The sequence below is a fragment of the Rhinopithecus bieti genome, unplaced genomic scaffold, assembly GCF_001698545.2.
Source record: "Rhinopithecus bieti isolate Rb0 unplaced genomic scaffold, ASM169854v2 scaffold_33652, whole genome shotgun sequence".
In the NCBI taxonomy this organism is placed as follows: domain Eukaryota; kingdom Metazoa; phylum Chordata; class Mammalia; order Primates; family Cercopithecidae; genus Rhinopithecus; species Rhinopithecus bieti.
This window is the reverse complement of record NW_016814761.1, coordinates 2,897,428-2,923,676: the sequence shown is the minus strand read 5'-3', so window position 1 is coordinate 2,923,676 and position 26,249 is coordinate 2,897,428. Positions and strand designations below refer to the sequence as shown.

General features: G+C 47.7%; 1 protein-coding gene across 4 annotated transcripts in view; it reads left to right on the top strand.

Annotated features, from left to right (window-relative positions):
* TMCO4 (transmembrane and coiled-coil domains 4) overlaps window positions 1-26,249 on the top strand; it is a 136,713-nt gene that overhangs the window by 39,972 nt on the left and 70,492 nt on the right. For 2 of the 4 annotated variants that reach the window (XM_017852127.1, XM_017852128.1), the window contains 4 exons: window positions 14,951-15,083; window positions 19,651-19,740; window positions 23,454-23,551; window positions 25,739-25,882. In XM_017852127.1, the coding sequence (XP_017707616.1) occupies window positions 14,951-15,083; window positions 19,651-19,740; window positions 23,454-23,551; window positions 25,739-25,882 (465 nt within the window). The remainder of the gene's footprint in view (window positions 1-14,950; window positions 15,084-19,650; window positions 19,741-23,453; window positions 23,552-25,738; window positions 25,883-26,249) is intronic. The other 2 variants (XM_017852129.1, XM_017852130.1) reach the window with 2 other exon arrangements.

The following is a 26,249-nucleotide window of genomic DNA, read 5'->3' as shown; positions in this document are numbered from 1 at the left end:
AGGCGGAGCTTACAGTGAACTGAGATCGCGCCACTGCACTCCAGCCTGGGTGACACAGCAAGACTCCGTCTCAAAAAAAAAAAAAAAAGCGCACAATAAATGTAATGTGCTTGAATCAACCCGGAACCATCCCCCCGACCCCTGCACTGGTCCATGGTAAAACTGTCTTCCCCAAAACTGGTCCGTGGTGCCAAAAAGGTTGGGGACCACTGCTCTCTACCACTCCAGGATGCCTGCATTAAGTCACTATGCGGGCAGCCTCCTGAGCCCCTTCCCACCCCCACAGCTCCCATCCAGCTTCTTCTCACCAGCTCCTCTCTGCCAGGGCTCCCCTATTATTGCATAAGTGGCTTCTTCTGTTCTCTAAACTGTAGAGAAGCTTTGATGCTATGACCTCTGATGTTTATTCTGATAGCAAGCAGGGAGGAAACACAACGTAGAAGAAATCCCCAGCATCCTCCAAACCCTGTAATAGGGAAACTTTTTCCTGGCTTCCCACTGGAACCCTCCTAGTGGAAAGAGGAGGAGGAAGAGCAGAATTTCATAGTGGGAAGGAGCCGCAGAGGAAGGTCAGCAGGGTAGCAGTGCAGCAGGCGGGCTTTGGGCCAATTGGAAGCCTGAGGAGGGAGAGTGGGATGGATTTCACCTGGACAGGTATGCAGATGGCTGGCCTCAGCAAGGAGAGCAGAGGGGCAGGGGTGAGGGGCTGCCCCCGGAACCATTCTTCATGTTGCAGAACTGCTGCAGACCAGGTACAGAGGATAGAAGAGAGAGAGCTCAGAAGTGACGTCTCAGCCCTCAGATTCTGGTGGTCTGGTGCCAGCTGCAAGGGGACTGGGACTCTGTCTCAGGAATCCTGGCGTTTGTCTCCAGTGACCCTTTCAGGGCAGGTGGTAGTCAGGAACCCTAAAAGAGTAGGGTGCTGAGGCTTGCTCAAGCCCAGGCAGCAGGGTGGATGAACTGCTTTCTCATGCGTGCTTGGTCATGCATGTGTATTTAGTGCAGTCAGTGCCTGCCAGGGTGGCAGGACACGTGGGTCACCCTACCTTGGGGATTCTTATTATGAGCATAATACATTTTCTTTACCATTTTTTTAAAAGCCTCTAAGCCCTTACTACTCTCAGTGTGGTCCGTGGTCCCAGCAGCGTCGGCACTGCTGGGAGGTTTGTGAGAAATAGAGTCTCAGCCCCTGCCCAAACCCGCTGATTGGGATCTGCATGGAACCCAGGCAATTCCTAAGTGCTTTCTACTCGGAGGAGCGCTGCTCTAAGGCTCCAAAGAGTGTGTTTGTTCCTACTGTATCCAAAGCATTTTAATTCCACATTGTGGAGCTAAAAGGGCTCTCCGTGGGTGACCCGGCCAGCCTCTGCTTTCAGGCAGGCGAGGCCTTCGGTAATACTTTATTTAGCAGAGACAGCCAAGTGGCCCCCAAAGGAGTGGCAAGGTTGGCCTGAGAACACTGCTTCGGTCACTGGACTCTGAGTTTGGGGCATTTTCTGTCTGCACCCCCTGGAGCTTACATTTCCAGGGCCAGGCAGTCTCAGGAGTTGTCATGGATTTCATCACAGAGCGATTGTGTCACTTTATTTATTTTTTTAACAGAAGTGAGGGAAGAATAATAATATCTGATCCTCCTGGACTCCCTTGGAGAGAAAGGCTGGATTGCACAGTGGTCTGAGGCTCGGGTTGCTGGAGATCAGGGCAGCAGCTCAGCACATAGAATCTAATATTGGAATCAGTGTAATGGCAAAGCCGCCATGTGCTAAGTCCTGGCTGCGTGGCAGGCATGGCGCTAAAGGCTTGCGCTGGCATTTCATCTCTCATCCTCCAGTGAGGTGGTTAAGGCTGTTGCCCCCATCTTGCAGACCTGAATCTCACACATCAAAGTCAACTTGGATGATCCTCTTTTTTTTTTTTTTTTTTTTTTTTTTTTTTTTGAGATGAAGTTTCGCTCTTATCTCCCAGGCTGGAGTACAGGTGACATGATCTTAGCCCACTGCAACCTCTGCCTCCTGGGTTCAAGCAATTCTCCTGTCTCAGCCTCCTGAGTAGCTGGGATTACAGGCATGTGCCATCACACCTGGTTAATTGTTGTGTTTTTCGTAGAGACGGGGTTTCACCATTTCGGCCAGGCTGATCTTGAATTCCTGACCTCAAGTGATCCGCCCACCTCAGCCTCCCAAAGTGTTGAGATTACAGGCCTGAGCCACCACACCCGGTGATCCTCTCATTTTCACAAGTGGAGAGACTGAGGCCCAGAGAGGGTAAGGGGCTTCCTTGCACACACACAGCGGTAGAGGTAGACTGGGAGTCAGAAGCAGTTCTCCAGCTTCCTGGGCCAGCCATTCCTTTCTGTCATTGCCTCTTCATCAGGTAGAAAGAGAAGCAGCCTTGGCCCCGGAATCTGACTTTCCCTCTTTCCTCACCCAGAGAGTCATATGCATCCCACCACCTCTTTCTGCACCCCACCCCTGCAAACCCCAAACCATCTTGGGCACCTAAGACACCTCCACTGACTCTTCTTTGCTGTTTGTGACCTTGGAGCTGGCCCTGGCAGAAGAATCGAGTGGGTTTCAAACAGCCTGTCTTACATCATTGCCTGGTGCTTCATGCCCACCCAGGCACGTTCTCATTATAGGCAACATCTAAACCAGCATCGCCCTTAACAATTTCCATTTAGAATAACCACCACTTATTAAGCACCAGTTAAATGCTGGTGACCTCACCTGGCTCTTGTCAATCACTGTTTCATTTCATCCTCACAGCCATCCTTTAAATGTAGGCGTTCCCACTTTACAGATGAGTAAACCGAGGCTCATAGAGGTGAAGTAATTGCCTAAGCTAGTAAGTGGCAGAGCTGGACACTCTAAAACAACTGCTGTTAGTCAAAACCTTGGCAGATTTTACCCTCAGGAATTAGGGAATTGAGGCATCCCCACGGAAATATATCTAATATTTCTAATAGCTCATATCTAAATAATACCAAGCTTTGATAATGTCTAGGAGGTACCTTTGATTTATCTGATAGCCTTACCAGGTGCCAGCAGGTAAGAGGAACAGCTTTAGTGGCACACTGGGACCCAATGGGAGCAGGTGCCAGGGCTCCAAAGGTCCCCAGAGGTCAGAGGCAGGTAGACCCTCAAATCACCTAGACCACCCTCTTATGTAGATGGGGAAACTGAGGCCCAGAGAGGGGAGTGGCTTGCTGACAGTTGTCATGTCTGACCTCTTTATCTGTTCTAATGAATGACCAGGGACCAAGAATGGGGAGTATTTTGGGGGCTGATTGTATTAGATTTCAAGCCCCACCTTGGCAAGTTACTAAATGTCTCTGTGCCTTGGTTTCCCCAGGTGTCCGAGGGAGTAACAGTAGTCTCTACCTAACAGGGTGGTGGTGAGGATTACATGAGCAAATCCTTGTAGAGTGCCCAGCATGGAGCTGGCAGGCAGGGCACAGGCTGGGAGTGTTGCTGGGGTGATGGTGGCCATGGTGAAATGGGAAAACCCTGGAGTCCGGGAACCTGGATGTTCATCCTTTCTCTGAGACTCTTGTGCGTGACCTTGATCAGTCGCTTAACCTCTCTGAACTGCAATTTCAAGTACAAATAAGGGGCAAGAGCCAGCTGTTCCATAAAAACACGATTTTTTTAAAACTGTCTTGGGTTCTAAGACCATGATCTCGTAAATCATGTCAAGATCCTTACAAGGATCTTGTAAGGAGAAGGTTGGTGTTGTGGATGGGCCAGTTGTCCAGGTCCTTCCCCATGAGCTCCATGAGGGCAGTGCCCTTGTTGGGCCTGTTTACCGTTGCATCCCAGCAAGTGCAACACGGATGGACACATGATGGGCACTTAGTATTTGTTGGATGGAGGGAAGAAGGGAAGGTGCCATAGAAGGATGAGTGGGCGACCTTTCTTTGGAGAATGAGCTTGGGTGCTGAGCGGTGTGGTTTGCTGAATGTCTTCTGACGGATGCATGGTGGGCACTCAGTACTTGTTGGATGGAGGGAAGGAGGGAGGGAGTGATAGAAGGATGAGTGGGGCGACTCTTCTTTGGAGAATGAGCTTAGATGCCAAGCAGCGTGGTTTGCTGAATGTCTTCCTTCTACAGAGATTGATGGGGGCAGAAGAGGAGGCTCTCTGTGCTACAGGATTTCTCCCTGGGTGTGAGACAGACTGATTAGTCACGGAGTTAGCCCAGGAAATCAGCATGAAAAGCTGCATTTCTCAGAACTTCCTGGAAGGCTGACCTTTACTGAGAGTTTTGGGATCTTAGTCACCAAACGATGCCATATTGGCAGCTGGGTGGAATTTTTTGTGTGTGCTAATCATTTCCTTCTCCTCATCTAGTAGCAACCCACGAAGCACTTTGCCCACACAACCGAAAAAATAAGTCTTTTACGTGATGAAAGTTAAACTAAATCTGAGCTAATAACTCTCAACCTCCACACAATTGACGTTTGAGGCTGGATCATTCTGTTGTGGGGGGCTATCCTGTGTGCCGTGGGCTGCTTAGCTGCATCCCTGGCCTACTAGGTGCCAGTAGACATTCCTAAGCTGTGATAACCAAAAATGTCTCCAGACATTGCCAATGTCCTCTAGGAGGCAAAACTGAAAATATGGCCATCTCAGGTGGGGCTGGTTTACTTGCATTTAGTAATCTTCCTAAGTTCTTCTAGTTGCTCTTCTAGGCTGCTTACATAGATTCTGAGTTATTGCAGAGTATATGATCATCAGATCTGCTGCTGAGGCCAGTACTGTTAACCTGCTCTTACAGGGGGAAAATGAAGGTTCCGCAGGTTAAGCGAGTAGCCCAGGATCACATTGCAAAGTAAGTTTCAAAACCCCATTTAAGGCCAAGTGAATCTCACCGTGAACTCGGTGTTGGTCCCTGGTAGACTTAAACCGCATCATGATTTTTGCCCTCTGATCTCTGAATTCAAAGGGAGGTCACCTCTAGGCCCTGGAACTGCAGGAGGCACACGCATTTGAGCCACGGCACTCTCTACCGCAGACGTGGCTCTGCTTTCTGGCCTGGTGTTTATTACTGGATTGCAAACCCTGCCTCCCTGCTGAAAGAGAAAGGCTTGACATGTTAGTCTTGGGTTGTGGTAAAATGCAAATATTGTCACCTGGCTGCTGGGTTCTCCATCAACATCCTTTTTTTAAATTATTTTTTATTTTTATATTTTTTTAGATGGAGTTTCACTCTTGTTGCCGAGGCTGGAGTGCAATGGCACAATCTTGGCTCACCACAACCTCCGCCTCCCAGGTTCAAGCAATTCTCTTGCCTTAGCCTCCCGAGTAGCCAGGATTGCAGGCATGTGCCACCACGCCCGGCTAATTTTTATATATTGTAAGTAGAGACAGGGTTTTTCCATGTTGGTCAGACTGGTCTCGAACTCCCGACTTCAGGTGATCTGCCCGCCCCAGCCTCCCAAAGTGCTGGGATTACAGGCGTGAGCCACTGCGCCCGGCCCAACATCCCTGAGATTCATACAGTTTATAATCCATATCCAAACAACTTGGTCCATCTATTCCACAAATAAGAACCGACACCTGCTGTGTGTGCCCGGCCCTGTGTGAGGCACTGAGAGTAACTCTAATAGCAGATGCTCATTGAGTGCCTGCTGTATGCCTGGCTCTGAGCTAAGTGCTTTCTTTATAGGAACCCATTCATTGAAACCCCATAATGGCCTTTGGAGGTAGATGCTGTTACTGTTCCCATTTTACAGCAGAGGAAACTGCAGCACAGAGAATAAAATGCCTGCCCAAGCTGGAAAGTGAGGAGTTAGGATTCCAGCCAGGCCTCGGGCTCTTGAGTCCACCTCTTACCTGCTGTTCTTCCTCCCACATGGAGATTAGTGGAGCCCTCACCCCTGCAGCTGACTTTAAGAGGGTTGGATGAGGCCTGAATGAAGGGCGGGCACCTATGCAGCCGGAACCAGAGGAGCTGCTGCTCTTACTGATCCTGCATCCGAGAAGGTGGAGATGGAAGGGTCTCAGAAGCAACCCCTTCTCTCTCCCCCTTGCTTCAAGACCACTGGTCTTGAAGTAAGCTTGTCGCCGCCTTAATGGCCTTAATCATCCTAAGCCATGAGGACAAAAGGCAGGAGTCATCCCCAAGATGTCCTGAGTCTTGAGCCCATGAGGGCTTTGCAGCCAGGCTCAGCCTCTCAAAGTGGGGACCCTGGGCACACAACAGGGCTTAAACCCATTACTCAGCAATGGACAGGGTGTATGGGACTGGAATACTGTGTAGTTTCTTCTTTATATGGAAAATAATTCATTTAGGGTAAAAATGGGGCTACGTAATAAATATTCTAGAAAAAGTATATAATTTAAAAAGTTGGTAAATCAAGGGATAGTAGTGTGGTGGGTAGGGTAAGCAGTATGAGTGTGACCTGTGAGGTGTGTCCTCGGACCCAGGGGGAAGAGGGACAAGGGGCCCCTGCCCTGGCACAGCAGCAGGCAGCTCACAGCCTCACCCTGGCGCCCTGACTCAGAGAGTGGCTTCTTAACAGGTACAGGATGGAGGAAACATGACAATTTCCCGTAAAGTAATATCAGCCACCCTGTATCAGGCACTTACTGTGTCCCAGGTGCCAGCCAAGCTCACCACATCCATCTTCTTATTGCCCCTCAACAAAAGCCCGATCAAAAAGATATTCTTGGCCTGTAACAATCCCAGCACTTGGGAGGACGAGGCAGGCAAATCACTTGAAGTCGGGAGTTCGAGACCAGCCTGGGCAACATGGTGAAACCCCATCACTACTAAAAATATAAACATTAACCAGGCATGGTGGTGGGTGCCTGTCATCCCAGCTACTCGAGAGGCTGAGGCACAAGAATCACTTGAACCCTGGAGACGGAGATTGCAGTGAGCCAAGATCGTGCCACTGCACTCCAGCCTGGGTGAGAAAGTAAAATTCCATCTCAAAAAAAAAAAAAAAAAAAAAAAGATATTCTTATTCCCCTTTTGCAGATAAAGAAACTGAGGCTCAGAGAAGTTAAGAGACTTTCTGAAGCCATCCAGCTAGTAGGAACTCAGATCAAGATTTAAACCCAGGTCTTTTTGACAAAGGCTGAAGTTTCTGCCTCTGGGTTCCTTCGCTTTGGTCTGGAGGGCAGCCCCCAAAGGACGGGGATTGACCAGGATCTCTTCCCAAAGGTGTGGGCTCTCCCAGCAGGTACCAGGTCAACCCCGACCCACGCTCAGAGATGGAGCCATTACTGGGAACAGGCTGGTTCAACGCCTTACAACAGGAGGCTGTCCTGCCCCCTGCTCCTGATTTGGGGGATTTGGAAATGTGGGGAAGGTCAGGATTGTTATCACAACTTGTGGGTGCAACTGGCATTTAGGGCCAAGTTCCCGGCGTGCTGCTATCCTTTGATGCATGAGAGTGTTAGATAATGAAGTATGAAACGCAGCTGCTTTTGTATTGAGAAATGCTGGTGGGCGAAGGAGTCCCGTCGTGAACACACAGCCTGACTCTGAACATGCCCCTTGCTGAAACAAGGGGACCAGTTGGCTCCAGGGGCTCCCACAGTATGTGGTTGTGTGTCTGGGATGGGCACCAGGGCTAATCCCGCAGTTCTGGGTGGCTGGCACACTTCTGCCGTCTGGTGGCAGAGCCGAGATCTCTGGGTCACCCTTCCCAATCCCCCATCTTTCCAAAGAACTGTTATCCCGTGATATGTAACTTTTAGGTGTGCCTGTGGCCCGTGACCTAGGGCTGCCCCTGAGATTGTATGTATACCCCATGTGCATAGACTGTAGGGATTCCCAGCTGGCCAAACGGGATTGTCCTAAGACACCAAACTCCCTCAAGACTAAGAGATTTGCCTTTAAAAGGCAGTCATAGTGGAATGAGCAGAAATGTTGGCATCAGATAATTTGGATTATAATCCAAGCTCCAGCACTCTCTAAACTGTATGGCTTTGAGAAAGTTTCTTATCCACTCTACACCTGTTCTTTCCTCATTTGCAAAACGCAGCATCATAGTGACAACCTCCTAGGACCATTGGGAGGATCAGCAATCACAAATGCAAGCTCCTGCCATGATGCCTGCTGCTTAGGAGCAGGCCAGGGATGCTGGGTTCCCTTCCCTGCAGAGGTGGTGGGAGGAGCATCACGCTCTGCCTCCGGGTGTGAGCACATCCAGACCATCTGAGACTGGGAGGAGCTCATTTCCAATAGGGGAGCCCATTGCTCTGTTTCCTGGGGTAGGAATCACCTGTTTCAGAATCACTGGGAGTGGAGAGTGTTGTTAAAAGTTCAGATTCCTAAGCCCCACCCCAGATCTCCTGCATGTGGGACTGAGGAAGCTGAAATTCCACAAGCTCTCTGGGACCTTGATGTTCCCTAAACTCTAAGAACCACTGTCCCGCTGTGACTCTCAAGTCTCCACATGGCCATGTTGCTGTTGGGCTGTTTCAAGTCCATTTGGCCTTGGGCTTTGAAGGTCTCTCCTTGTGAGGAGGAACAGGTACCCTGAAGCTGACCCTCAGATCTCTGAGCTGGAAAGGACCTCCAGAGACCAACTCCTTTGGTCCTTCTGGCAGGGTCCAAAAGTCTGGGCCTGGGCACTGGACTGGAATCTGCACAGCTCTCAGGAGCAACAGGGGGATGTCGCAGCACCCACTGATCATGGGCTAACCCAGATTTAGAAGGAGGCCGTGAGGAAGGAGCTCAGGCTGGAAGCATGGGCAGGCTTGGGAGAGAGGTGTGTGACTGGAAGACAGTGTTCTGCTAGCTCGTGGCCCTGCTTCCCATGTCATGGTGCAGGGAAGGGGTGGCGGTCAGGTGCATAGCCTCTGTAGCCAGGCTGCTACTTTACTATTCATTGGCTGGGTGAACCTGGGCCCCTGGCCTAAGCTGTCTGCACCTCACTTTCCTTTTTGAGGAGATGGACTTTCTATAGTACCTGCCACTTCAGAGGCTCATAAGGATTCAATAAGCCACTACATGCAGAAAGTATAGTGCAGAATCTGATCTAGATGAGTAGGTAATAATGAAGCTTCCAGATTAATAGGATTATTGATCATAGGATGTTTCTGCCGAAAGGGATATCATACATCTCATTCAGCAGAACTGTCCCCCGCATTTGGATCTTTCCCAACAGAGTTCCAGTAGCTCAGTCATTCATTCATTTCTACAAATATTCCATTCTTCCTGCATACAAAGATTATTAAACCTCTGCTTTGTTTTTGGCATGGGCCGAGGTACTAGGGATGCACAGTGGATTTGGAGCTTATATTTTATATTCTATAAGAAGAGGAGACAAAATAAACAAGTAGGCAAATAAAATATATATATATAGTTGTTTTAAATGGTGATAAGAAGAAATGGCTGGTCACGGTGGCTCATGCCTTTAATACCACCACCCACTTTGGGAGGCAAATGTGGTTGGATTGCTGGAGAGAGATATGTATAAATTATCTGAGCATGGAAGCACATGCCTGTAGTCCCAACTACTCAGGAGGCTGAGGTGGGGGATCACTTGAGCCCAGGAGGTTGAGGCTGCAGTGAGCCAAGATCATACCACTGCACTCCAGCCTGGGTGACAGTGAGACCCTGTCTCAAAAAAAAAAAAAAAAAGGAAAAGAAAGAAAGAAAAAGATAAGAAGAAATAACTCATGGTAAAAGACTAGGAAGCAGTGGACTGGGTCAGGGAGGGCTTTTCCGAGAAGGTGAAATTTGAGGAAGGAACTGAGTGTTCCAGGCATGGTCAAGCCTCTGACATTTGTGGCATGTGCCTGTAGTCCCAGCTACTTGGGAGGCCAAGGTGGGAGGATTGCTTAAGGCTAGGAGTTTGAGACCAGCCTGGGCAACATAGCAAGATCCCCATCTCTTGAAAAAAAAAAAAAGACTATGACATTTAAGAATAACTCACCACTGTAAGAGAAGACCCCACTGAGAGGAGGAGAGAGCCCTTAACCCATCAATCCACTCTCCTCTAGTCCCCTGGGGGAGCAGGACTCCGAGGGTACTAGGGAGGGAGAGGGAGTCTCAGGTGGAGGTGGGAGGCAGGGAAAGGTCTTTTGTGCTGCCAGGGGCAGGTGGCCACAGCAAAGATCCCTGGCAGGCAAGAGAGAACCTTGGTCAGCTAATGACTCAACACATCTTAACTGTGCACCTACTAACTGCCAGGCATTGTCCCAGGCAGTGGGAGAACAGCAAGGAACAAAGCAAAGGTCCCTGCCCTTGTGGGACAGGCATTCTGATGAGGAAAGGCAGACAATAAACCTATACAGGGAAATGGAGTAATGGAGATGGGGTGACTAGGGGCTGAGCTGTTCTAATTCAGGAGCCGCTGGCTCCTCTAAGGTGGTGATATTTAAGTGGAGACCTGACTGATGGGAAAGGGCAGTCAAGCAGAGATCTGGGGCAGGAGCTTCCCAGATATCAGAAACAGCAAGTACAAAGGCCCCAAGGCAGCCATGAGCTTGGCTTCTTGAGCTGCTGGTGCCTGAAGCAGGGCCGGGTAGAAGGTGAGGTGGGAGAGGGTGGCAGGAAGGGGTTGGATAATGTGCAGTCTTGCAGACCATGGAAAGAAATGTGGACTTTATTCTAAGTGCACTGGGGAGCGGTCAGAGAGCTGTAAGCCAGGGAGAGAACACAACCGGATCGATAACTTTAAAGAAGCTCAGTGGCTGCCGTTTGGCAAATGGAGTGCAGAGGCAAGAGTGAAAGATAAGAAAGTGGTGAGGTGGCTGGTGGTTGGAGAGCAATGGCTGTGGCGGTGGCAGTGGAGATGGAGTGAAGTGGTCAGACTCAGGATATGTTTTCCAGGTGCAGTAGTCAGCATCAGCTGGTGGGGTGGATGTCGGGACAGGGAAACAAGAAGAACTAAGAACAATGCCCACCCAGGCTTGTGGTCTGAGCCCCAGGGTGGATAGAGCACTTTATTATTATTATTACTATTATTATTATTATTTTATTTTATTTTATTTATTTTTGAGACGGAGTCTCCCTCTGTTGCCCAGGCTGGAGTACAGTGGCATGATCTTGGCTCACTGCAACCTCTGCCTCCCAGGTTCAAGCAATTCTCCTGCCTCAGCCTCCTGAGTAGCTGGGATTACAAATGTGCGCCACCACACCCGGCTAATTTTTGCATTTTTTAGTCGAGAAGGAGTTTCACCATGTTGGCCATGCTGGTCTTGAACTCCTGACCTCAAGTGATTGGCCCGCCTCGGCCTCCCAAAGTGCTGGAATTCTAGGCACAGGCGTGAGCTACTGCACCTGGCCTATGGGGCACCTTTTATTGGGACTGGCTCTCAAGGAGCAAGTTGGCCCCCTGGCAAGTTGGCAGTAGAGCCTGGGCCAGAGAATGCCAGTATCCTGGTTAGCCCAGGACTCTGCCCCTCCCTACTGCCTTCTAGATGAGGAGATTTGCTCCTAGAGCTTCCAGAAGGAACATGCCTTGAACTACAAACCCTGACTCCAAGACCAGCATCCCAGCCACCAGCTCCTTGAAATGACCTGTGCACAAGGCTAAGATACAAAGCCCGTGCCTGAGATTACCACAGGAGTGTTAATCACACGTGTACCCGGCAGCCTGCATGCTAGAAGGTGAATCACTGCAGCCTTGACCTGTGGAGTATGTATTAGCAACTATTTATCATTGCCACCAATTAATCATCAGAGCCAAAGCTTGGTTTCTACAACCCGATTATCATGTGGGCACAGTAGTCTTTGTTCCTATGGGGAAAGCAAGGAACTCCTTTTTTCCGTGAAGTTTACTGAACCTAATAACCCCAAGCCACAGCACGTGGTGTCTGTCTCCAGCACGTAGACAGCTCCTCATCCCGGGAGACAGCAGGGCAGCCCCGAGAGACCCTGTTCCACTCTGGGGACCCTGGGTCAAGGAAGGAACTGATTTCTTTTGTAGAAGCTGAAACCTCAAACTTCAAGACTTCAGGGACTGCATCATGGTAAACGGGAAAGGAGGGTCCCCTATACCAGAACTTAGGAAACCCTATTTTTGGCAAGCTTCTCAGGTCATGCTGATAGGCAGCTGGACTGGGGAATTAGCGTTTTAGACAATTCGTGTCTTCACAGGGCCAGGGCACAGGGGAAGGTGAGTGCGGAGTAGCTGAATGCCAGGTCCTTGTGACTTTCTCTGTCAAAAAGATTCAGTTTGGAAGTCTGTCATAGTACTTGAGTCACAGAGAATTTGACCTAAAAATCAGAAGAGTTTATTCATTGGTTCATTCACTGTGTAAACATTTTTTGAGTTCTTACTAAGTGTCACACCCCAGGTAGGTACAGGGGTTGGAAAAACAGATGACTAAGCTTACAGTCTAGTCTAAAGATATGATGAGTACAATCAAATGGGGAAGACACTGAGAGAGAGGCCTGTATAAGTGATCAGAGACCCCCAAAGGAAGGAATGATGCAGAGAGGGTTCAGAGAGGAGGTGATGGTTGAGCCAGGTCAAGAGTTAAGTGGTAGAATAATGGCCCCTAAAGATGTTCACATCCGAATCCCTGGCAACTGTGAATATGTTACCCTACATGGCAAAAGGGACTTTGCAGGTGTGATTACATTAAGCATCTTGGGATGGGGAGACGATCCTGGGCTTTCCAGATAGGCCTAATACAATCACAAGGTCTTTGTAAGAGGAAGACAGGAGGATCTAAGTCAGAGTAGGAGATGTGACCACGGGAGCAGAGGCTGGAGTAATTGGAGGGAGAGGCCACAAGCCAAGGAAAGCAGGCTGGGAAAAGCAAGAAAACAGATTCTCTCCTTGCTAACACTGTGATTTTAGAATATCTGGCCTTCAGAATCATAAGATACTAAATTTGAATTGTCAGCCAGGCGCAGTGGCTCACACCTCAGCCTCCCAAGTTGCTGGAAATTGCAGGCACCCCCCCACCATGCCTGGCTAATTTTGTATTTTAGTAGAGATGGGGTTTCACCATGTTGGCCAGGCTGGTCTCGAACTCCTGGCTTCAAGTGATCTGCCCACCTCAGCGTCCCAAAGTGCTGGGATTACAGGCACCCGGCCTCCTTCATTTTTTTTTTTTTCCTGTGCAGTATTTGTTTTTTGTTTTGTTTCTTAGTTGGGACCTCATGACATGTTATCAAGTCNAAGAAAACAGATTCTCTCCTTGCTAACACTGTGATTTTAGAATATCTGGCCTTCAGAATCATAAGATACTAAATTTGAATTGTCAGCCAGGCGCAGTGGCTCACACCTCAGCCTCCCAAGTTGCTGGAAATTGCAGGCACCCCCCCACCATGCCTGGCTAATTTTTGTATTTTTAGTAGAGATGGGGTTTCACCATGTTGGCCAGGCTGGTCTCGAACTCCTGGCTTCAAGTGATCTGCCCACCTCAGCGTCCCAAAGTGCTGGGATTACAGGCACCCGGCCTCCTTCATTTTTTTTTTTTTCCTGTGCAGTATTTGTTTTTTGTTTTGTTTCTTAGTTGGGACCTCATGACATGTTATCAAGTCCATCTTCTTTTTTTTTTTTTTTTGAGACGGAGTCTCACTCTGTCGCAGGGGCTGGAGTGCTGTGGCCGGATCTCAGCTCACTGCAAGCTCCGCCTCCCGGGTTCACGCCATTCTCCTGCCTCAGCCTCCCGAGTAGCTGGGACTACAGGCGCCGCTACCTCGCCCGGCTAGTTTTTTGTAGTTTTTAGTAGAGACGGGGTTTCACCGTGTTAGCCAGGATGGTCTCGATCTCCTGACCTCGTGATCCGCCCGTCTCGGCCTCCCAAAGTGCTGGGATTACAGGCTTGAGCCACCGCGCCCGGCCTCAAGTCCATCTTCTATGCATTAAAAATTTTGGTTCATTGTATAAGCATTTATTTTCCTTTTTCTTTATTTATAATATCCAAACCGAACTGTCTCTTTTTTATTTTTATTTTTTTAAATTATTGAGATGGGATCTTGCTATGTTGCCCAGGCTGATCTGGAGCTCCTGAGCTCAAGTGATCCTCCTGCGTCAGCTCCCAAAGTGCCTGGGATTATAGGCATGCACCACCACTTAGCCATAAATTCTCTTAGCCATAAATTCTTCTGGGTAAGAACTTATTTTTGAAAGTTATGACATACTTTTCTTGGGAATCATTTTTTATGGCCCCATGGTTTTCAGTTGGATGAGTGTGGTTTATAACTAATTTCCTGATGTTGGAAATCTCCAGGTTGTTTCCAATTTCATATTATAAATACAGCATAGTGCCTTTATTTACTACCTATCGTCTGCATTTACGGTTGTTTTCTTAAGATTAAAATTCCAGAAATGGAATTCCTGGGGCAAAGGGGATGTATTTTTTTCAAGTTTTTGATATGTGTTGTCCAGTTGCCCTCCAGAAAGTTTATAACAGTGCATACTTCCACCAGCAATGTCTTTGAGCACCCATTTTTATCATCTCCTTCACAGCTGTGAAATTTTAAAAACTGCTCTTTGCTCATTTGACTGGTAAGAAATACCACCTTCCTTTTTTCTTTTTTGAGACAGGGCCTCACTCTGTCGCCCAGGCTGGAGTGCAGTGGCATGATCACGGCTCACTGCAGCCTCAACCTCCTAGGCTCAAGTGATCCTCCTGCGTCAGCCCCCTGAGTAGCTAGGACCACAGACACTCACCACAATGCCTGGCTAATTTTTGTATTTTTTTGTAGAGGTGGGGGGCGGTCTCACTATGTTGCCCAGGCTGGTCTTGAACTCCTGGACTCAAGCGATCTGCCTGTCTCAGCCTCCCAAAGTGCGGGGATTACAGGAGTGAGCCACCGCACGCAGTCCCACTTTGCTTTTGCTGAATATTTTAATAGTTGTAGAGTATTCTATCCAGGCAACTGTGTCATTTTCTTTCACTGACTGGCTCCCATGGAGTTGTACATTTAGGCTGTTTCCAGTGTGGGTTTTATCAGTTACACTGCTAACATCACTGTTCTTAAAACCTAAACTGATTCTTTTCCGGTGTTCTTTCTGTCTTTCGAGGGCACTATGATGCCCGGGCCAGAGTCCTCGTGTGCCACATGACCTCCCTGCTCCAGGTGCCCTTGGAGGAACTGGATGTCCTTGAAAAGACATTCCTGGAGAGCCTGAAGGCAATCAAAGAGGAGGAATCTGAGTAAGAGAGCCCTGCGACCCCCATCAGGATCCAAGGATCTCCACTTCAGTGTACTTTGCAGATAACAGAGTCCCCTTCTCCCTTTAAGAGATGGTATATTGAGGTAAAAGGAGCCCAGGACAGAGTCCCAGCTGTAGCCCTGACTTGCTGTGTGGCCTTAGCAAGCTACTTGCCCTCTCTTAGCAAGCTACTTGCCCTCTGACTTCATTTGCAAGAAGAAAAGATGAAATGGGCCAGGCACGGTAGCTTACGCCTGTAATCCCAGCACTCTGGTACACTGAGGCAGGTGGATCACTTGAGGTCAGGAGTTCGAGACCAGCCTGGCCAGCATGATAAAACCCCATCTCTACTAAAAATACAAAAATTAGCCGGGCATGGTGGCATGCGCCTGTAATCCCAGCTACTCGGGAGGCTGAGCCAGGAGAATTGCTTGAACCAGGGAGGCGGAGGTTGCAGTGAGCCAAGATTGTGCCACTGCACTCCAGTGTGGGTGACAGAGTGAGACTCTTGTCTCAAAAAAAAAAAAGAAAAGATGAAACGAATGATTGCTAAGGGCCTTGAATCTGTGACTTTAACATCCTGGGGCCCTGACACCCTGTTCCACCTCAGGCTCTTGTGACACCTGGTTCAAGGGCACAACTGACCTAGATTCAGTTCCTTTTCTGATACCTGTCCACTGCTTGACATTGGATGGGTGGCCTTGCTTTTCTAAGCTGCAATATTCTTATCTATGAAACAGGAATATGGATAGTGCCCTCCCAGGATCACTGGGAAGAATGAATGTCTGCACATTATAAAATGTCTGACCCAGGGCTGGCACACAGCAAGTACTCGGTAGATGTGAGTCCTCCCCTCCCTGACATGTCCCAGACCCATCAGTTGTAGAGTTGCTTTGCTGTCTATATATGGTCAAGAGTGTGTAGAAGGAAATAATCCTGGTAACTTGGCCAGAGCTCAGCTCTCTGCAGACGCTTTACACAGGATCTAATCCCAGAGCAATAAATCGATTTCAGTCACGGCCTAATCATAGGCTCCTGGCACCAGGCACGTCTCCCAGCTCCCAGTTCTTTGACCAGCCAGATTACACCAGGTCAGCCCACCTGAGAATTTAATCCTAAAGCCAGATTGACACCCAGAGCCACCCTCATGCCACAGTTAGTAGAGCAAAGACAAGGGGTATTTCCTTGAGAAAGGGGGAAACTTGGTTTGTTGAAATAACCTGTAGACACTAGCTTTGACCGCTAGAGTTGGATCAGTATAGAAATACCTGGATCCATGCCAATTACCATAATCACGAGGGCATCCTAGGTTCTTTGGATATGTCGGGAATTTATAGGATCTTATATGTCTTGAAATTAAGGAATCTCTCAGTTATTATTTGGAAATCTTATTATCAGAGAGAAATGTATTACCCGGAGCAATTTGTTCTGATAATACCAGTAATGCCCGGTCAGGGAAGAAGATATAAACCAGAAGGTCTAACACAGGCCAGTTCTGCCACTTACCAGCCACGTGAGCTTGGGCATTATTTAACTTCTCTGAGCTTCAACTTCCTCACCTGTAAAATGGGGATAATAGTAGCGCCCTCCTCACAGGGTTCTTGTGAGGCCTAAATGAGTTCATGTATATGTGAAGTGTTTCAGGTGAGCCTGGGAGAGTAACTAGTCCATAAATATTATTTGTTGTTGTTAACAGTACTGTTCTAATTGTGTTATTACAGACCCTTTTATAGACTATTATAGATCCTATTGCAGTCCATGTGTAGACCCTTTCCCCGGAAAATGGCTTCACACATGTAATTGTTGATGCAATGTTAGGGACTTTGGAGACCTCTCAGATTCTGTGGTCTCCAGAAGGATCTGAGACCCAGGGAAGCCATAGCAACTGTTCAGCCAGGAGACCTGGCTCTTGGTTTGATTCTGCTACTAACCCTCTGTGTGGCCTTGGGCACGTGGCTTTCCCTCCGTGGACACCAGCACACATTTTTTTTACCTATACAATTAAGGGGTTGAATGATACGTAGATTTCTTTTGACTGTAAAGTTTTGTGTTTCTGGGAGGTGAGTTCATTACTAGGCCCACTAACATGACTCTTTGCAGCTGAGGTCTAGAGTGTGACGTACCACCCGTCCCACCCCTCTGCTCCTGGGTCCCCGTCTGAGCCCTAAGGTCACCCAGCTTCCCTCACTTGTTTAGTGACTTCACCTCTCCTCTCTGTGCCTCGTTTCTTCATCTCTTACATGAGGATAATGGTAGTATCGCCGTCATAGCGTTGTTGAGAGGATTAAATTACTTAACACATATCAAAAGCTGGGACCCGTGCTTGGCACATAGTAGAGTCTCAGCAGATGGGAGCTAATGAGCTGCTGGGGTTGATACTGCTCACATAGGCCAGCTGCAATGGCTCACATCTTAATCCCAGCACTTTGGGAGGCTGAGGCGGGTGGATCACCAGAGGTCAGGAGTTTGAGACCAGCCTGACCAACATGGTGAAACCCCGTCTCTACTAAAATACAAAATTAGCTGGGTGTGATGGCACATGCCTGTAATCCCAGCTACTCAGGAGGCTGAGGCAGGAGAATCACTTGAACCCAGGAGACGGAGGTTGCAGTGAGCCAAAATCATGCCATTGTACTCCAGCCTGGGCAACAAGAGTGAAACTCCATCTCATAAGAAGAAAAAAATTACAGTTAAAAATAAATAAATTAGTAAAGATACTGCTCACATCATAAGAACGTTGCCAGCGTCAGATTTTTCTTGAATGCCTACTAGATGTAGGCACAAGATGCCATCTCTCTCGATCCTCATAACAGCCCCCTAAGTGTTTCACAAATAAAGAAATAAAGTCAGAGGGGTGGCATAACTCAGCCAAGGTCACATGACTGGTCAGCAGCCTCTGATTCGACTACTGTGTCCAGTCTGAATGGCTCTCACTGCGTACCTCAAGACCTGGCTGGCAGTGGCAGGGTTTCTCCTTTATTCTGAAGAAAACAAGAAAGATAATGATTTTATGGGGCCATCCAGGCCTTTACTAGGAAAGTGTGTGTAGACCTCTCAGTGATAAGCTATCTCTATCTGTCAGCACAAAAAAAAAAAGGTGATTTAAAAACAGAAGGTGTGGTGAGGATAAGGACGGGAAACACCCTCTCATGGGAGATAAGATGACAGAAAGACTGATTTGTGGTTCTGTGAGACAGGCAATGCAGGCGTCTTGCCCTTCAGGAGGTATCTCTGGCTTCAGCCTGGGATTTGGCCCAAATCTGCATGTGGTTTCAGCCTTTGTCTTTGGGCAGCTCACATGGAAAGGGCAACTCAGGTTCACGTCTTTCTTTTCAACGTGACCGTTGAATGTCTAATCAGCAGGCAGTCAGTGATGAGAGCAAGGCTGTCATTCGGATTTCGTGTTGTTCTCTGAGTGTTAGCGTTGTAAATGTGACTCAGAGCAAACATCTCCCCTTTGCTTTCAGTGTTGAGATTCAATCAGACAATTGAAATAATTGTAAGAGTGTAGTGCTGCAATAATGAACGATGCCTGAGAAAGCTATTTTATGTACAAAACAATTTTTTTTTCTTTTGAGACCAAGTCTCACTCTGTCGCCCAGGCTGGAGCACAATGGCCCAATCTCGGCTCACTGCAAGCTCCACCTCCCGGGTTCACACTGTTCTTCTGCTTCAGCCTCCTGAGCAGCTGGGACTACAGATGCCCGCCACCACGCCCGGCTAATTTTTTGTATTTTTAGTAGAGACGGGGTTTCACCGTGTTAGCCAGGATGGTCTCGATCTCCTGACCTCATGATCTGCCTGCCTTGGCCTCCCAAAGTGCTGGGACCACAGGTGCGAGCAACCGTGCCTGGCCCCCAAAACAATTATTAAGAACATGCAAATACTTAAACACGGAAATAGATTTGCCATTCAGCTGAATGTTAGGAGAGAGTGCCTTAGCCAAGTAACTTTAGGAAAAAATATCTTCTTTTCAAATCAACAAATGCTTATAAACTTTTTGTCAGGGAGATGGGGGAGACAGAGTCTTACTCTGTCACGCAGACTGGAGTGCAGTGGCATGATCTCTGCAGCAGTGACTCACTGCAACCTTGACCTCGCAGGCTCAAGCGATCCTCCCACCTCAGCCTTCCAAGTAGGGTGGACCACAGGCATGCACCACCATGCCCAGCTAATTTTTTTATTTTTGTAGGGACAGGATTTCACCCTGTTGCCCAGGCTGGTGTGGAACTCCTGGACTCAAGGGATCCTCCCACCATAGCCTCCCAAAGTGCTAGGATTACGGGCAAGAGCCACCATGCCCAGCCTATATATTTGTATTTAGCCAACATATCTTTCCTGTACTTCTCTGGTTTTCAGAGATGTGGACAGTGAGTTGGGGAGTATATCACCACAACAAGGTGGTCACCTCCAATCCTTGTTGGAATAATTAGGCTCTTTACGAGAAAGATTTCCTGAATACCCTACAGTTTCCAAGACCAGGGCAAGCTGCTGAGGGTGGGGAGTTGGAAATGGCTTGGTCCGTGCTATGAGAGCTTAGCTCAGCAATTTTCAAACTTGAGTTACAGCAGAATCCCTGGAGGAGGAGCTTGTTACCGATACAGAATGTTTATCCTTGGACCCAGAGATTCGGCCCCGGGAAGCTGTGTTTTTAACAGGTACGCCCTGGTGATTCTGATGCCCACCCTCTGCAAATCACTGGTGTAGAATTCCAGGATAATGTGGCACAGAGTCTAGGGGGCCCAGAGTCAGGGCATCTCAGCAACCTTGGGGTTTTGGCCAGTCTTTCCGGAGGATGTGTCCCACCTCGGCTGACTCCTGAAAGTTGAGTAATGTTGAACTAGTCATAGGAAGGCAGGAAGGTCCTTGATGGCCAGAGACCAGAAGGTGACTAGAGGCAGCTCAGTATTTTCCAACGGTGATGTGTCAGTGAGGAAGTGATTAGTGTTGAAGCTAGAGGGGGAGAGAGGGGTCAGGACACAGAGGGCGTAAGTGTCACAGTGGGGAGAGATGACAGTGTCCTGAAGGCAACCAGGCAGGCAAAGAGGGAAGAGGAGAAAGAGGCAGGTAGTCATGGTTATATTTTTCTATTAATACTTGGCATTGGCCACTGCAGTGTGCTGTCTCATCATCTGTCCATGGGTCATTTGATAGTTACATTTCCTAAGCGAGAAAATCAACACTCAGAAAAATTAGATGATCCTGGAAGTTCATGGCAGAGCTAAGCTCAAACACCTCTTCGCCAGATTTCCAGACTATTTCTAGGCCGTGTTTGTTGAATCAAGATGCCACTGACTCAGTGCCACATCACCTGTCTAGTTGCACATTCCCATCATGTATCGTCAGCAACTTGAACGTTTTCTTCAGCCTTGAACTCTGCCGAAAGTCAGTAATCTTCAGCCTTCCACTTCGAACTGAATTAAGAGTTATCAATTAAGGGTCAAAGCAGTTAAGGGTCAAAGTATATGCCCAGCCTGTGTTGAGGAGGAAATTATTACAATAATAATGAAGAGAGTGATAATAGCAATAAATATATTGAATAATTACAGGATGGTAGTCACTGTATCTCAGTGTCTCTGTCTCATTTAGTCCTCACAATACCCCTGGAAATTCAGTACTGTTATTATCCCCATTTGTTGGTTGAGGAAACTCAGATGTGACAAATAATTTGTGCATAGTCACAAAGTTATTAAGTGGTTCTGTCCGTTGTGGGGATAGGCTAGGTTTTGCTGCTGTAACAAGTGACCCCCAAATAAATCTCAGCAGCTTACAGGATTAAAGGTGTATTTCTTGTTCATACTATGTGTCCATTGCAGATTGGCTGTAGCTTGAATTCACATTGTCCTGGTTCTGGGTCCCAGGCTGACAGAGTGACCCCATCTAGATTATTGCTGGTTTTGGGGCAGAGAGAAAGAAGATGAATCACTTTCCTGCACTGGCTTTAAAGATTCTGCCAGTTGTCCTGGCATGGTGGCTCATACCTGTAGTTCCAGCACTTTGGGAGGCTGAGGCAGGTGGATCACTTGAGCCCAGGAGTTTGAGACCAGCCTGAGCAACATGGCAAAACCCCATGTCTACAAAAAATACAAAACTTAGCCAAGCATGGTGGCACATACCTATAATCCCATCTACTTGGGAGGCTGAGGCAGGAGGATCACTTGAACCTGAGAGATGGAGGTTGCAGTGAGCCAAGATCCCACCAGTGCACTCCAGCTTGGGCGACAGAGCCGAACCTTGTCTCAAAAAAAAGAAAAGGGGAAAAAAAAAAGATTCTGCCAGAAGTGACACATGTCACCTCCACCTACATTTGACTGGCTAAAGCTGGTCCTATGACCACTCAGTTCAACAGGGCAGGGATGCATAATCTTTCTGTAAGAGGGATAACTGAATATGTGGAGAATGGTGACACAGCTACTACAACAGCAGAGCTAGGATTCATGCCTACATCCGCAGAGTTTGAATTCTGACATTAGAACCCTCCATCTTGATGGCCCTCCTGCCTCCCACTGTGCTAGATGCACGTGGTTCAGCCTCATCCCACACTACCGATGACGTGAATTTCAATCGTGGAAAACCAGCATCATGATATGCACAGAGATTTTACTATTGGTTTCTGCTTCTGTGTAATGAAGTGACTGAGAAACACTGGGCTTTACACTCAGGAGATGCTTAGGAAAAAAATCTGTTGAGGTGAACTGGCAGGGAACCAAAAGCACAGCAGATCCCCAGATGCCCAACTGAAATCCCATTTTGTGTATGTATGTATGTATGTATGTATGTATGTATGTATGTATGTATGTATTTTGAGACACAGTCTCACTCTATTCCCAAGCTGGAGTGCAGTGGTACGATCTCAGCTCACTGCAACCTCCTCCTCCCGGGTTCAAGTAATTCTCCTGCATCAGACTCCTGTGTGGCTAGAGTTACAGGCGCCTGCCCCAACGCCTGGCTAATTTTGTGTTTTAGTAGAGATGGGGTTTCACCATATTGACCAGGCTGGTCTCAAACTCCTGACCTCAGGTGATCCGCGTGCCTTGGCCTCCCAAAGTGCTGGGGTTACAGGTATGAGCCACCATACCTGGCCAAATCCCATTTCTTTTAGATGACTGGAGAAGGAGCTATTTCTCAATGAAGTGTATGGTTCATGAGGAGGTAGATGGGAAGGAAACAGGTACTGGTTGAGCACATACATTTTCTGCTCACGGAGATGCAAAACACAGCACATCATCCATTCTCAATATAACTTTATTGACTGAATAGACAAAGAAGGAATGAAATTAATCCTTACAAACCAACAACTTTATGAGGTAGAAATTAGTATCCGCCTTTTGACAAAAGAGGAAACTGAGGCTTGGGGAGATGCAGCATCGTGATGACATCAGCCCTGATTGCACTGAGTCCTTGCAGTGTGCCTGCCACTGTGCTAAATGCTTTACAGATAATCTATTACTGGAGCCTCACAGTTCATGGGTAGGTAGGGACTGTTATCCCTTAATTCATCTATAATATGGGTACAATAACCATACTGCTTCTTAGGATAAGATTAACCCTGTGAAGTGCAAAGCCCAGTGGCTGAGATGTAAGAAGCCCTCGGTAAAGATTAACCATTTTTCTTCTTTGATTATCACCATGCTTTGCTATCACTCCACACTGAGTTATTGTTCAGACTCCAACCTCAGTTCAGAGTTCCCACTTAATAACCTCTCCGTCCCAGCCACAGCAAAGGGGCTAAGGGCTGAATGTCCAATAGGAAAATTGAGCTTCCTGACTCTTGAGTGCTCACAAACAGCAGTTCTCAGGGCTCACCTGACCCCAATTCACTCTAAATGTTTTCCTTTTGCTAATTTTTTTAGCATTTCCATTTCAAGTCTGAACAAGTCTAGCTACTGCTCCAAGGCCAAGGTCTCCCATCTTCAAAATGATCATTTTGAAGGAAACTGGTTTCCAAATGTCCCAGAGGGAGGTGGGATCAGATGACAGGGTGGAGAAGAAGGGAGGGGAGGAGGGAGGTGACGGAGTCTGTGATTATCTATTTTGTGCTTCTTCTGGGTCCATCTGTTTAAAGATCTTTTTTGTGCTTCTCTTGCTATTATTATGATTTTTTTTTGTCTTTTTATTATTCAAATTGCAACCCTGTTAGGATGGATCCATTGGGTAAGTAGTACATCCCATACACTGAGATTCCTCGGCTGGGTTTTAGAATGTTTTCAGCTTTTTAAACCATCAGTGGGCTCAGGGTGACTTTGGTCCCTTACTCTGAGTGGCAGAGTAGCTACCCAGCATTGGCCCCTGTTTGAGGGTTGGTGTGGTGGGGATGTCTCAAGGGATCCTGGGCACAGCTGGCCCTAAAGACCACCCTCTTTTCCCTCAGAATGGCCGAGGCATCCCGGAAGAAGAAAGAAAACCGGAGGAAATGGAAGCGTTATTTCCTGATAGGCCTGGCGACTGTCGGAGGCGGAACAGTGATCGGTGAGTCCAGCTGGAGATGGTGGCACAGGTCCGGGTTTTGCAGACAGAAATGATGCCAGGCTGTGGGTGAGAGTGGAGAGTGCAGGGGCTCAGCTGGGAGGTGGCTCCTGGCATGCGGTAGGTAGTCAGTGAGTAGTCAGTATGCTCATCAGCACTGTCAGAAGCTTCCATGGGAGGCATTATTAGGTAGCTGAGGGGTAAAAATTCATCAAGCCACACCTTTTTTTTTTTTTTTTTTTGAGACAGTGTCTTGCTCTGTCACCCAGGTTGGAGTGCAGTGGCGCGATCTCGGCTAACTGCAAGCTCTGCCTCCAGGGTTCATGCCATTCTCCTGTCTTAGCCTCCCAAGTAGCTGGGACTACAGGCACCCGCCAGCACACCCAGCTAATTTTTTGCATCTTTTTTTTTTTTTTTTTGAGACAGAGTCTGGCTCTGTCGTCCAGGTTGGAGTGCGGTGGCGGGATCTCAGCTCACTGCAAGCTCCGCCTCCTAGGTTTACGCCATTCTCCTGCCTCGGCCTCCCAAGTAGCTGGGACTACAGGTGCCCGCCTCGTCGCCCGGCTAGTTTTTTGTATTCTTTAGTAGAGACAGGGTTTCACCGTATTAGCCAGGATGGTCTCGATCTCCTGACCTTGTGATCCGCCCGTCTCGGCCTCCCAAAGTGCTGGGATTACAGGCTTGAGCCACCGCGCCCGGCCTAATTTTTTGTATTTTTAGTAGAAACGAGGTTTCACCATGTTAGCCAGGATGATCTTGATCTCCTGACCTCGTGATCTGCCTGCCTCGGCATCCCAAGTGCTGGGATTACAGGTGTGAGCCACCGCGCCCGGCCACCACATTTTACTAACTTTTTATTTTGATGAGTTTTTTTTTTTTAATTATAAATGCTTATTGAATTTTGTCAACTCCCTTTTCTGCATCTGTTAAGATATGGATTTTTCCTCTCCTATTAATAATGGTATGAATTTAAATTAATTTTCAGACATTAAACCAGCCTAGCATTCTTGGGATAGACTCCAATTGGATAATGTTATCTTTTTTATATATTGCCAGATTAGATGTGCAAATATATTGATGATGATTTTTGCAGACGTTCATGATAAGTAGTTCAAAGTTTTGTTTTTTAACGATAATTCTTACTTATAAAGAACATTGTTCTACGAACCACAACAACAAAAACTCAGGAAAAAAAAGTGATCAGAATATTATTTCTCACAAATAAGGCAACTAATGCCCCGGTATCTCAAAATCCTTTACAAAAAGGAGATAGCTTCCTAAGATCTAGTCAAGGGGTTTTGGTATATTACTTTTTTTTTTCTTTTATGTTACTTTGTTTTTCTTTCCATCTGCTTCCATCTTAAGCCTAATTTCTTCAGCTGTAAGAGCTCCAACTTGCTTATTCTTTGCTTACTTAACTTTTTGTTTGATGCTGGCCACATGAATTTTAGTTTCAGTAGAAGCTTTCTTAGGTTTCACATCGGGTTTTCTGTAGATGGAATTAAAGTTTTGCTTCTTTGCTCGTCTCTTTACCGAGGGCTTCCGCTTGTTTAGCCTTTATTGCTTCCATTTTCTGCCACTGCTTCTGATTCACCTTCGAAAAGTTTTCACCACTAGCCAGTTCGTTATCAATCTGACTTTCTGGCTGTGGTGGTGGGAATGGTGTATATTCTTTCTTAACTTTTTTTTTCTTTGGTTCCTTGCATTTATTCATAGTTGTATATTTGAATTGTGGCAGAAATCTCTCCCAGCTTTTGATTGAAATTCAGAATCTTTTGCCAAGTCTTTTAATCATTAAGGTTTTAATATTATAAATAGGATACATATTCTTCATAGTATATAGGACTACTTTTCAAGCCTTTTATTTTTTTGAGACGGAGTCTCGCTCTGTCACTAGTCTGGAGTGTAGTGGTGCAATCTTGGCTCACTGCAACCTCCGCCTCCCGGGTTCAAGCAGTTCCTCTGCCTCAGTCCCAAGTTGCTGGGACTACAGGTGCCTGCCATCACACCGGCCTAATTTTTTGTATTTTAGTAGAAACGAGGTTTCACCATGTTAGCCAGGATGATCTTGATCTCCTGACCTCGTGATCTGCCTGCCTCGGCATCCCAAGTGCTGGGATTACAGGTGTGAGCCACCGCGCCCGGCCACCACATTTTTACTCCCACTTGAAACTGCTGCTTTTCCCACAGGTGTGACCGGAGGTCTCGCTGCACCCCTTGTTGCCGCTGGAGCAGCGACGATTATTGGCAGTGCGGGAGCAGCGGCTCTGGGCTCAGCAGCCGGCATAGCCATCATGACCTCGCTGTTCGGTGCAGCTGGAGCTGGCCTGACAGGTAAGGTTCAAAAGGAATGATAGGTTCAGAGGAATTTTCAGCCAGGGTGGCCCAGTTCCTAAAAGAACATGCCTGGATTCTCACCAGTAGTGGCTCCCTGGGAGACAGAGGAGACGTGGCTTTTCTCACTCTGGGTCCCAGCCTTCCCAGAGCTCGCGTGGGTCAGGGTCAGGGCCGAGTTTGAGAAGCTGGCTTTTTTCCCATGCAACTGTGTGTACTTCCTGAGAAAGGCCACAACTGAACCTGCTTCCACCATTCAGAAGTTTCTATGCTTGGGCTTCCTCGTGTTTGGAGAGAACATGGCTGCCCTTCCCCGAGCAGCATCACCTGGGGGAGTTTTTCCAAATGATACCTGTCAGCAGCAGCG